This window comes from Ascaphus truei, chromosome 3 (genome assembly GCF_040206685.1).
Source record: "Ascaphus truei isolate aAscTru1 chromosome 3, aAscTru1.hap1, whole genome shotgun sequence".
In the NCBI taxonomy this organism is placed as follows: Eukaryota; Metazoa; Chordata; class Amphibia; order Anura; family Ascaphidae; genus Ascaphus; species Ascaphus truei.
The window spans coordinates 198747869-198760271 of NC_134485.1; the positions used below are offsets into that span (position 1 = coordinate 198747869).

Sequence of the window (12403 nt, forward strand, 5' to 3'; positions counted from 1 at the left end):
TCTCTCCTTGTTCTATAATATTTGCGCATCTTATCCACCGGACTGAAGCACGCGATCAGAACAGAAGTATTTCCCATACCTTGGAAATCGTCAGTATACGTCACGGACGTCCATCAGCTGATTTATTTCTCATAGCCAGTGTGGTGCACATAAGCTGCCTTGCGGATCACGGAGCCGCAGGACCAGACGCACCATGCATGCGGGCTCCACATAGAAGACATACCAGGTCAGCTGTGATTTCTCTCTATACATAGGCTCAGTGTAGTTACAAGGTGAATGCATTTTGATTGCTTTCAATCACACAACATGGGCTACATCTTGACTTGAGACATTGGCAATATACATGTTTTATTAACTGTTCTGTACTTCATCTAAATCCTATATTTGGACTTGTTTATATACTGAATATCCACAGGCAAACTGTTTTGATATTTGAAGCATCCATTAGGGATTCATTAACTCCATCTTGCTTAAATTAGATTTGTTTACATTAGAAAAGAGGCGTCTAAGTAGGGATAGGATAAATATATACAAATATATTCGGGGACAATACAAGGAGCTTTCAAAAGACCTATTCATCCCAAGAGCCGTACAAACGACACCGGGTCATACCTTAAGGTTGGAGGAAAAGAGATGTCACCAGCAATAAGGAAAGGGTTCTTTACAGTAAGGGCAGTTAAAATGTGGAATTCATTACCCATGGAGACTGTGATGGCAGATACAGTACAATAAATATTTTAAAAGAAAAGGTTAGACATCTTTTTAGAAAGGGAAGGTATGCAGAATATACCAAATACGTAGACATGGGAACGATGTTGATCCAGGAGTAAGTAAGCCAATATTTGAAGTCAGGAAGGAATTTATATTTCCCCTTATGAGACATCATTGGATGAGGTTTCACTGGGGTTTTGTTTGTCTTCCTCTCGCTCTAAATACTGTAAATACAAATATAGGATAAGTGTCTGATGTCTAAATTTAGCATAGGTTGAACTTGATAAGACATATGTTTTTGTTCAACTTCATCTACTATGTAACGATGTAATACCAGTTTGCTGTTTTCTCCTATATCTAATAAGTGTATTCAATATTTTTTATTGCGAGTATTTTTAAACCTACAATAAGCCTTCTTTACTTAGTGAAAACCCATTACACTATTGGTGTATCCGTTTTCTTCTCTTCTCCAAATTTGATTAAAGTGAATTTAAAACTAGAGATAAAATGTTGCAACTCTCCATAAATGACAGGATCTGGGGCTGAAGAAAATAAATACCTGGGATAAAATCTACACTAATCATCAGGGCTCGACAAATTATAAAAAATGCGACTTGCCAGACAAAAAAAGGCTTCACCCCTTGGCCCCGCCCACCAATTTTTTGTTTGTTTGTAAAATTGTAAATTCCTTATAAGAAGAACTAGTAACAGCATTTGAAGAAGCTTTTTAATAGTTAATGACATTTAATGATTAAGAAGCATTTTTAAAAAAAGACCCTAATCGTGATTTGTTTTTCTTCCCGTTATGTTATTGTACTTTTCCCATTTATTTCCCTTGTATTAGGTCCCACAAACATGGTGTGTGTTATTTGGGGCAGGCAGAATGCAGGGTTCTGATGAAGAACGTTGCAGCTCAGCTCTGCTCAGTGTCAGACCTCCGGGGGCTCTGTGTGGGGAGCAGGGGGTGCTTGTTATCAACTTGGAAAATAAATGAAATGATAAAATCAGGACAATCTGCATTTCAAAGACAAAACCAGCAGCCCTGCCTGTCCTGCTCCAGCCCTCTGTGAAAGACACACAGAGAGAACAGGTGAATGTATAAATGTGCAGTACTTTAGCTGTATTACAGCCTCAGGGGTTATGTCATATCCAGGTTACCTCCTGAATATCAACATTGGCCATATGGGAGGAACTGACACATCTTTACTGAAATATATTAAAGACCAAGAGGAGTATACACATCTACACGCAGAAGAAACTCTTTCCCTAGCACAGTCTCTGAGAAATGTTACTGTCTTCACTCATTTCTAATCTACACAGTATGTGACACAATTTGTACTGGTCTATAAAAACTACAACTCCCATGATCCTTAGTGTGAACATGCGCAGTAGGACATAGCGCTGTGACCCGGATGTAGTCAGTGTTTCCACTTCTGGCAAATTGGACCATTGATAAAATAGAAAGTGAACCAGAGCTCCAACTGCAGCAGAGGGAGACCATAGCACCGCCGCCTGCGGCTAATATGCACTCGCAACAGGTGAGTGGGCGAGTGCATTTGTAGAGCCCTGATAACCATTGTCCAGTATCTGTTTTTTGGGCATTTCACGTGAGTGAATTTTTACTTTTTCTTTTTACTTTATTCCATTTTTTATTTCATAATACATATCTTTTCTCTATTTGTACTATTTTCTCATTTTTGCTTTCTCCCTATTGCAGAGTATTTCATGCTGGAAATTATTCAAACAAATCACTACAGATATTGCCAACGTTATTGCAACCACAAACGGGCTATGATGCGTGAAATATAGCAATTTTTACCCTGCTCCACCGGCCCATGTAATCACTATGTTATTTTCTTGCAATACCAGTGTTGGCCTCTCGGTGTCCCATGGTCACATTATGGTTTTGTGCTTAAGTCCATGATCTTCAATGAAACGCATATGCGTTCCAGGGAGATGCGTACGTACTTTACGCGTTGTACGTAACGTGTGTGTTTAATTATGAACTGTGTGAAGATGGAAGATTAACAGACGCTGAAAGGGTTTAAGGTAAACGTGTTCTATGGATCTTTGGATATTATAGGAGCCGAGCTTCCAAACGCTTTTAGAGTCTGGAGGCAGTCGTTAACAAGTTTAATGTAATACTACCGAAGACAATGGTATCAGCAATGGATCAAGAACTGCATAAAGAACCCGGTAAACCAGTGACATTTTTCTAAACAGGCATATCTATTCATTTCCCTGGACAATTACATGCCATTAGACTGTATTTAAAATCCGAAATTTTAAAAGTCTGTGAAGGACTTGGCAATGATATTAATTGTTGACCATGCTGCTTTATCATCAAGTTTTTCTAAGGTGTGTATGGCAATTGTACTGTTTTTAAAAATCCCCATAACAATATGAAAGTGCTGAACGTTCATACCCAAAACTTAAATTAATTAAGAACTACTTGAGTTGTCCCCTCCAGGCGAAATAAAATGTCATCAGCCTTGGCCTCCGATTGGCCCACGTGGTGCAGTTGATTCAAACCTCCATGAAGTACCGGCGGCACCTTCCTCGGTAATTACCCCCAGAGCTGAGCGCGTTATTTCAGCTTACTATACAAGGTTATTAGACTCCAGATGCTTCATTTCATGTTAATCTGAAGTCACGGTAATATCAAAAGACTAGTTATAAAAACGACTTTATTTTGCAGACTGTTATTCCCCCAAATAATTTGCATGGTTCAGAACGACAGGATTTGGTTCTTTAATGTATGATATGAGGCATGTCAGTTCCCTTGGTTTATTTTTTAAACAGGTAACCTAACCATTTTACAGACCAAAAAAGGTAATGATTTAGCAATATTTAAATAAGAAATAAAGCTTCTTTGTAAAGAATTGTTGCTTTTCTGACTCCCATGAATTGTACTTTATGCAGAATAAGCATATTGTTCAGTGTGGACATTGGAAAAAACTTGTGGGATCCAGTCTAATGCCAACTCTGACATGAAAACAGTACTTTGATCTAAAAGACCTTCAAGGAGCAGAAGACATTTGAGGCTATTCTTTATACTGCGATAGTGCCTCAATTAACACTATCGCAATTTAATGAATATCCCCCATTGGCTTTTGTAAACTATCATTTTGTTCCACTAATCTAATGTTGAGACCAATAATTTGAGATAGCTACTGCATTTTAATCTGGTTTGTAGTGAAAAGATGTGGGCTCCTCCATGCAGGTTTACTTGTCTTCATTGTCCATTTCCGACTGCTCCTGCATCTCTGCCTCGGGGTCTCCTGGTAGAATGCCCGTCACTGTCTGGATCAGTTGCTCAATTTGTTCCTCTGTCAGTCTTTCTTCGCTTTCCTCTACCATCTGTATTGTGAGAGAAGTTGATAACAGTGCATCAATAGCAGTAATTGTTTTATTGCATACGATATATGATATGATAGGGTGGATCCCCTGTCAGATAATGATGCAAAGGAAACAGGTATACAGAGCTTGCGCCAGCACTTAGGTTAATTTCAAAGCAGGCAGGCTTAATTGACCTCCTCAGCTGGTTCATAAGAGCAGGGGTGCACAAAGTTTTGGAGCTGCGCCCTCCTACCTGCTCCCCCCAGTGCTTGCGTCCCCCTTACCTTTTTTGCCGGCATCAAATGACACCATGGGGTCATGTGACATGACATCACTTAACTCCACGGCGTCATTTGATGCCGCGTTGCCATGGCGAAGCGTCACACCAAGCATCTGAATCTCGGCAAGTTGAGTTACAGAGGCCTCGCGCGCCCCCCCATAATTTAATTTAAATGCCTTTGGTAAGAGCAGGGTGTCTCTGCAACCATGGTCCCCCACCCGCCCCCCCAGAAAAATCTTGCGTCCCCCTGTTTGCGCACTCTTGCATTAGAGACATATAAAAGAGTACAATTCTCAGTCTCAGGGACACTCTGATCCAGGAAGCTACTGCACCTGAACTGCGCAAGAGAGACCACCCTGCACAAGGTACTCAGACTCTCTGATCCAGGGAGACACCCTGGCCCATTGTGGAGAGCACCCTGCCCTTGAACTTTTTAACTCCCTATCCCAGCCAGGAGGAAGCTGGGGACCCTGAAGGTAAAACTTGCCTATGTCGGACTCATGTGTTATCATTGCTTAGTCTCCCAACTTGCAGATAGACTAAGCACTGTATAGTCAGTGTTTCAAAGCAGATTTTATATTGTGAACGCTTCGGCTAATAAAAGACTATATTTTCCCCTAAAATAAGTCTCTTGTTTAAAAACCCCTGCACACATCTTCTACAGCATACTAGAGTCAAAAAGTAGTTTCAGTTCTACCATGGATTTACTATTTATTCACTTTACAATTTAAAAGAAAATGCATATTGTACAACTGAGACTGAATGAGGCCTGGCAATTGAACCGCCTGTGATTAAAGTGTCTCACATGGGTACCTTTTGTGACAGGAACTTTGGAGTTTTTATGTAACTTAGAACTGTAAAATATCCTACTTAGATTTACCAATTCTGTGTAATTCCTAAACTGTATCAACTACTTAATATCAAGTCCTCTAATGTTCCTTTTTCCATTAGTACTTTGATACAAGGTATTCATTTCCACCCCCTTTTCACATTACTCATCCCAGAGCTGGGGGGACCAGAGTCACTGCGTTTTAACGAGCAATCCAAGTAATATCCTATGTGTGTGTTATAAATCAGTTTTGTAATATTAGATAATACTTACTACCATTTTTATTTTAAATTCAACTCAATGCCATTTTTAATGAGTTTTAAAATACTGAGCACCTTTTGGCTTCTATAGTAGGCTTTAACCCACTTCCCCAGAAGTGCAAGATCTTTGCAACACTTTCCTGTTTGTGATCATTTGTTGCCAATGTTTCCAGCAGTTTGAACAGCAAACTGTAACAATAGATGTTACCTTAGTAATATAAGAATACATTGTAGCTGCTGAGTTACACTGATTGAAGGATTGATTGAAGCTGAAAGGCGGTCATCTAATGAACCCTGGGAAGCAGGATCTTTGCTGGTTTATCACGGGAGAACCAATTAATCTGCAGCTTAGATTTTCAATAAAGGTAATCAAAGGCTGCATATATTAAAACAAAAATATATACTTTTTTTTTTTTTAAAGCTGCTTGGATTGTCTCTTAAATGTAAGAGTTTATTATTGGCTTAAGTTTCTCACACAACAACCTGTTGCGCTAGCCTTTTCCTTCCAAACCTCGGGAACAGATGAACCGTGAGAAAAGAATATCCTTACAGCCCTTTTTGTCTACTCCAAAACCCTATGGATAAGACTTTGAGATGAGGATTTAAAAACAGACTCCACTAAATGCATCACATGCGCATACAAAGTATTATCAGGGCTATTTTGGGGGGAATCAGAAAAAAAACTGATTTTTTTTCTTCTTCTAAAGAAGCCAAGTTTTCAAATAATTGTTTTGAACACTATAAAAATCAATTGGCATCTCAAAATGGTAAAAGTAAATACAGCTCAACCCTGTTATAGCGCGATCCGCTACAACGCGGATCCGCTTATAACACAGTCTCAGCGTGGCTCCCGTTTTTAAAAAAAAGTTTTGTTTTTTTAAACAAAATGGCCGCCATGATCAGGAGTTCTGCGAGGACATACACGCATCTGCAGCTCTCTCCCTGCTTCATCAGCTTCAGGCAATTCCGGTTATTACGCGGTCTCATTATGTGGACCTGAGTACTGCATTATAACGAGGTTCAGCTGTAACATACATTTCACTCAAAGCGTCACAAAAAGCACCACAACCCCAAAGCAAATCCCAGTGATCAGTTGGAGAAGCGGTCGGCAGCCCTGGCTTTAAGCATCACTGGATTTACGTTTGGGGTCCCTGCTTTTGATTCTCATTTCATGACCAGAATATGAAGTCAACTGTCTTAACTAAAATCATTCGAAAAAACTGCTATCTTCCAAATATAAAAAAAGTATATCTTTTTAAAACTATACTCCGGTTTTATTATTAGTATGTGTACATCGGTGAGGAATAGACCAAAAGATTTAGTAATGCAAAATAAAAATATATTGTTCAATAAACAGAGTTCAAATATATTTTTGTAATGCAGCCAAACATGACGACGATGTTTTCTCAACCAGCCACTCCTAAAAATGATTTCAGTTCTCTCCCAGAAGAGGAAGCACATGTTAATCATCACAAAAAATAATATAATTTTTTTTTATTTACAGATTTCCTTGTACATCTACAGCAGCATATAAAAGTTGACGGCCTCGCAATGCACTAACTTGGAGCAGAAGAACAAATGGAGAGAAGAAGGCGGTGCTGCTGCCTACGTCAGTGAAACAGACCGGGACTCCTCTGGATCAGCAAGCTATAAATTTATTGGCACATTAAACAGCAAAAAACATCCACTCTGACATGTTTCGAGCGAGGGATCGCACTTTATCAAAGAGCATGCTCCAGAAGTAGAAGCAGAAGGAGCAGAAGAAGCTAGTGGTGAGGTTACCTGCTTCAGCTATGGTTTCAGACCGAAAGGCAGCTCTGTGAAGCTTCATGCATATAACCCGACATGCATGGAGTATATATTACCTTATAGACAAAAGCTGTAAAATTCCGGGCATTTATGACATCCCTGCTCTCTGATTGGTTAAAATTCCAGGAATTATTCATTCAGTAATGGCCGGAATTTTTGGCAGCTTGCAAAGTGTTTATTTCTAGCCAATCAGCTTTTTCTTTTGTCAGAACAGCTCTGAGGCAGGGCAGGGGATTGGTCAGGAAGCAGCAGCCAGCCAGTGACTCCTCCCCCTCCCTCCGTGAACACAGCTCCATGGACACAGTTGAGTTTAGGAGGGAGAGAGTGTATTTGTAGCTGCAAAGTAAGTGTCTGTCTGCAGAGTTTGTTTGTAGCAGCAGTTTCTGTCTGTCTGCTGCAGAGTTTGTGTGTGTGTGTGTCTGCTGCAGAGTTTATGTGTGTCTGCTGCAGAGTTTATGTGTGTCTGCTGCAGAGTTTGTGTGTGTGTGTGGCTGCAGAGTTTGTATATGTGTGTGTGGCTGCAGAGTTTGTGTGTGTGTCGGCTGCAGAGTTTGTGTGTGTAGCTGCAGAGTTTGTGTGTGTGTGTGCTATTGTGTTGTATGTGTGTGTAGCAGCAGCAGAGTTTGGATGTAGCTACAGAGTTTGTGTGTAGCTGCAGTTTGTTTTGTGTGTGTGTGTGTGTGTGTGTGTACACAGAGGGGGTGGCAGTGTGTGGATATAGATAGCTGCAATTTAAGTGTATATAGTGGTGCTTTAATGAAGTTACTATTTTATTTTAATTAAAAAATCTATATAACTATACAAAAATGTCTATTTATGAAAAAAGCCTATAATTTATGAAATTTTTTAGCCTATAATAGTAATAATCCACACAGAACAGGGCATTACTGGCCAATAATGCCCTGGCTGGGTTAAATTCACTCTGCTTTGCATCAGGCCTTCAACTCGTCCAGCCAGGGCATTATTGGCCAGTAATATTCTGTTCTTCGGGGATTGTTACTTAATTAAAACAATTATCGCTTTTACTGCTTTACAATAACCATATGGTACAATTAGTATGATTACTATTGCAGATTGGATGATTATCCCTTTTACTGACAGAGGGACCTGCAATGAGCTTATATGAGACTACGATAACATACCAGTTGTATCTCCACTGCAGTCGAGGGTCGGTGGTTAAGAAGCTGCAACTTTTCTGCTCTGTGGAAACAGAAAACAAATCTGATGTTTAAATATACAGTCCCTTCATGAGCCAAAATGGAGAAAGGGTGATGACATGTTCTCAGGGGTTAAATCTGGTGATTAATTTATTTTTTAAACTTTATTTATTAACAGGCTTTGTAACAATACAGTGAGATACATTTTCATATATACACAAATAACAGAGTAGTGCAAAAAAGCCACATAGAAACATAAAATGTATATTATATGCACATATCAGGTGTATATATTATTGTGTGCATACATCAGGTAAATTATAAAGCCCATTTTTTCTTTTCTTTTTTTCTCTCTAGTTATTTCAATGTGTTATTAATGTTGTAAATGAGAAGAGAATAAATTAAACTTTAGCCGCTGGGATGAAAATATTGTGAGAGAGATTTCTACTAAAATACCAGCAAGCCGGAGCCTCATAATAATAATCTGATCACAGACTGGATCCCATCGTTAGGGAGACTGGATCCCATTGTTAGGAGACTGGAGACAGGACATGATGACTGTAAGCTGAGGTTGAAGAGATTTTGGGAGACAATTCTCAAGCTAACAGATGTTAAAGGTCCCCATATATTGAGTTATCTGATGTGTCAGGATAATAAAAAACAAATATAAAATCCTCAGCATTTATAACCTAAAATATTATTTACAGTTTAATAGTCTTCAAAGCGGTGAGTTATAGTGAGGCTTAATAACACATTTAACAGAACAATAAACAGATAAAGTGAACTTCTCCCAGAGGCATATGTTTCAACAAGGTGAGCAGTCATGTGGAGGCATTAAGAAAACATATTATAACATTATAAAACAACATAGAACAGGACCACAACAAACACAACTGTGTCTAGGACTCTGCGAAGGGAAAACATGTTATATTGACACACAGTGCAGCTAACGCAGAGTTAAACGTCAACGCTTTCACACTGATAAATTAAATGATTGTCTATAATATGGGATATTATTCCTGAAGGAAAGAGGAGCGTCCGTAGCGAGCGGATCCACCATGAAGGGCTGCCCCCCGCTGTGTACAGGAATCAGGCGGTCATGTACCGCCATTTCCACGCTGCCGGCGGTAATCGGGGGTACAACGCGTCCCCCTCGGGGTCCCTCTTGTACCATTTTTCAGCTCAGTGACTTATACATGACCAGACCAGGGCTGAGCTGGGTGTGCGGCGATACGGCAGCGATATGTGGCGGCTCAAGATGGAAGTCGTAGTCTGAGCCTGCTGCTGGTAAGGTAAACTTACTGATCAGATATGCCTGGTAATGGAGTGCTTCCGCTAGACCTGTAAATGGCTGGCTGACTGTTAGATCAGGTAAGCCCGAGATGCTCATGCTCTAGGTCCTGTCTCTAAAACTTTCTCCTTAGGCTGGGCATTGAAACCCCCTTTCTGCAACATTACCACCTTGGGGTATTCAGGGGTGAGTTGGACTGTGGGCAGAGGCTGTTCTTGGCCATGTTTTGCAGGCATTACCATCCTGGGGTATTCAGGGGTGAGTTGGGCTGCGGGCAGTGGCTGTTCTTGACCATGTTTTGCAGGACACCTCAATTCAGCAATTTCTCTTTTCATAGTATCAACGTATTCCCTCATATTTTGTCTAAATTCTTGCATTAACTGTGTGGTTAAGAGTTCTATATAATGAATAGCAATTGTAATATCTTCTTGTTGCACCCTCCCGGTCTGCGTGCGAGTTTCCTCCATCCTAGCCGCTAAGACAGGCATTGTAGCAAGAATCTGTAATCTCTGAGGCAGATGCTTCTGCTGGCAGGCGGATTTTTGCATCAGCGATACTACTACGGGATCACCAAAAGGTCTGTCCACAGATAGTATGTCCCACAGCACGGGCACCAGCACCCACAGTAGATGTGATAGAGGAGATAAGGATCCCCTCACTCACAGAGAGACAGTTTATGGAACAAGCCCTGCGCATGTGCTTCCCTGAAACTGCTACTGAGGCACAGGGTTAGGCCTCAGATTTTCTTTTAAGTATTGACTTCTGGGGAAATGACCCATCAGATCAATAATGGTCTCAGTAAAGCAGGCTGATGGTACACTGCCTAGCGATGCCTATTAATCTGCACTTTTGCTGTAGAAAACCAGCGATGTCTGCGGATTGTTAGTAGGCCGAACGTGAGCTCCTGAGAAATGCAGCCATGTTATTACTCTACCTCCAGGAAGTCCCTAATTTCTTATTTTTACAAAATCACATAACTTTTTTTTTTAAAGTTAGTTAGTTAGTACATTACTGTATGGTAAACAGAGACTTGGGAGGGCGTTGAGTTTCGCTAGCTACTCCCTTACTATAATATCACTGTGTTCAAGAAGATCGTTAACAGGCAATGCTTCTCTCTCTTTTTTTCCCCTTATCTTCATTGGGCTGCTTGTAGAGGCAGCATGTGCTAAGGGTCAAGGAAACGATTGACCAGCACACCCCCATTTAGAGTCACCATTCCAAGGAAATGCTGCTTAACTTCCAAACAAGCCAAAGCAACCAACCCTTTACTCTGGAAAAAGATATACACTCAGGCGCATAAATATATTACTGATGAGATTGTGTAACTAATGGTGACCAAGTTTCCCACAAACAACAATATTACAATTAAAAAAAAAATCGAATTTATTTCAAACACAAAATCATGAAATATTAAAATATATAACCAAAAAACAAACAAAGATCCTATATATAGAATCTAAGCATATAGACCCCTAGATTTGAGTAAGCTTAATCAACCCTTAGTATGTGTGCACACTTTGCCATGGTATATATCAGAACATCCAGTGAAAATTATTTCAAATATGCTACTATAACCAGAAGAGGATATGATAATGAATGTTCCAAGTTCCTTGATATAGGGACAATATATCGCTTTCAGAAAGTTTGAATATTGTTTCCTCTCGATGGTAAGGATAAGTTTTATAATTGATACAGTCTATTTTCCTAGATAATATACGCAGTGGTTGTTGTTTCAAAATAACTTAGTCTATTCCTTTTTTCAAAGGCTTGAATGCGCTGCCTATTTATAAAGCCGGATTCCTCTTCGTCTGTGTGTGGGCAATTTTTTCTACTGTGCGGTTTATAATTTCTCGTAGATAGTATTTCTCGTGTGTAAAGTTTGTATATGCTTAGATGGATTCTATATAGGATCTTTGATTGGTTGTTTTTTGGTTATATAATTTTAATATTTTATGATTGTGTTTTAAATAAATTAGATTTTTTTTATTGTAATATTGTTGTGTCTGTGGGTAACTTGGCCCCCATTAGTTAAACAATCTCATCAGTAATATATTTATTCGCCTTAGTGTATATCTTATTCCATTGTTACTTCATCTTGGGATAGTGAGAGTCCCCATTTTCACTTGGGCAGCTATATATATATAATATATATATACAGATTACTTTGGATTACTCCTTGCTGGTTGCTGTCTCTTTACTGGTCTTTGGGCTGGTTCATATGCTATATATATATATATATATATATATATATATATATATATATATATATATATATATATATATATATATATATATATATAATATATATATATATAGCATATGAACCAGCCCAAAGACCAGTAAAGAGACAGCAACCAGCAAGGAGTAATCCAAAGTAATCTGTATTGAAGTAAACAGATACACGAAAGCCAACGTTTCGGTCTCACAGGGAGACCTTCCTCAGGGCCGTGCAACCACCAAACTAACAGTAACCATACTTATATACCCACACCCCAAGTGCAAACAATTAAAATTTAACCAATCACCAACAACCTGTCATAAGTCACCTGTTAGGCAGCTGAGCACCACACATAAGCAACCAATACCTGGACCGGGAAGGAGCCATCTGGATCCACGAGCAGGGGAAATCAATCTCGTGATCAAGGGCAGCCAGCCTTGACTTCCGCTATTAGCGTCCTAAGTCCACGAGCAGGGGGATCCCTCTCGTGATCAGGGCTGCCTGCTCTG

The 12403-nt window shown here is 39.7% G+C and overlaps 1 protein-coding gene across 2 annotated transcripts in view; it reads right to left on the reverse strand.

The window, feature by feature from the left end:
• Window positions 1–3379: 3379 nt before the first annotated feature.
• The window catches only part of CRCP (CGRP receptor component), a 47502-nt gene continuing 38478 nt past the window's right edge, over window positions 3380–12403 (reverse strand). For both annotated transcript variants that reach the window (XM_075589919.1, XM_075589918.1), the window contains exons 5-6: window positions 8371–8428; window positions 3380–4071 (exon numbers count right to left, since the gene is read on the reverse strand). In XM_075589919.1, coding sequence (XP_075446034.1) covers window positions 3937–4071; window positions 8371–8428 — 193 coding nt within the window. In that variant the 3' untranslated portion in view covers window positions 3380–3936. The remainder of the gene's footprint in view (window positions 4072–8370; window positions 8429–12403) is intronic.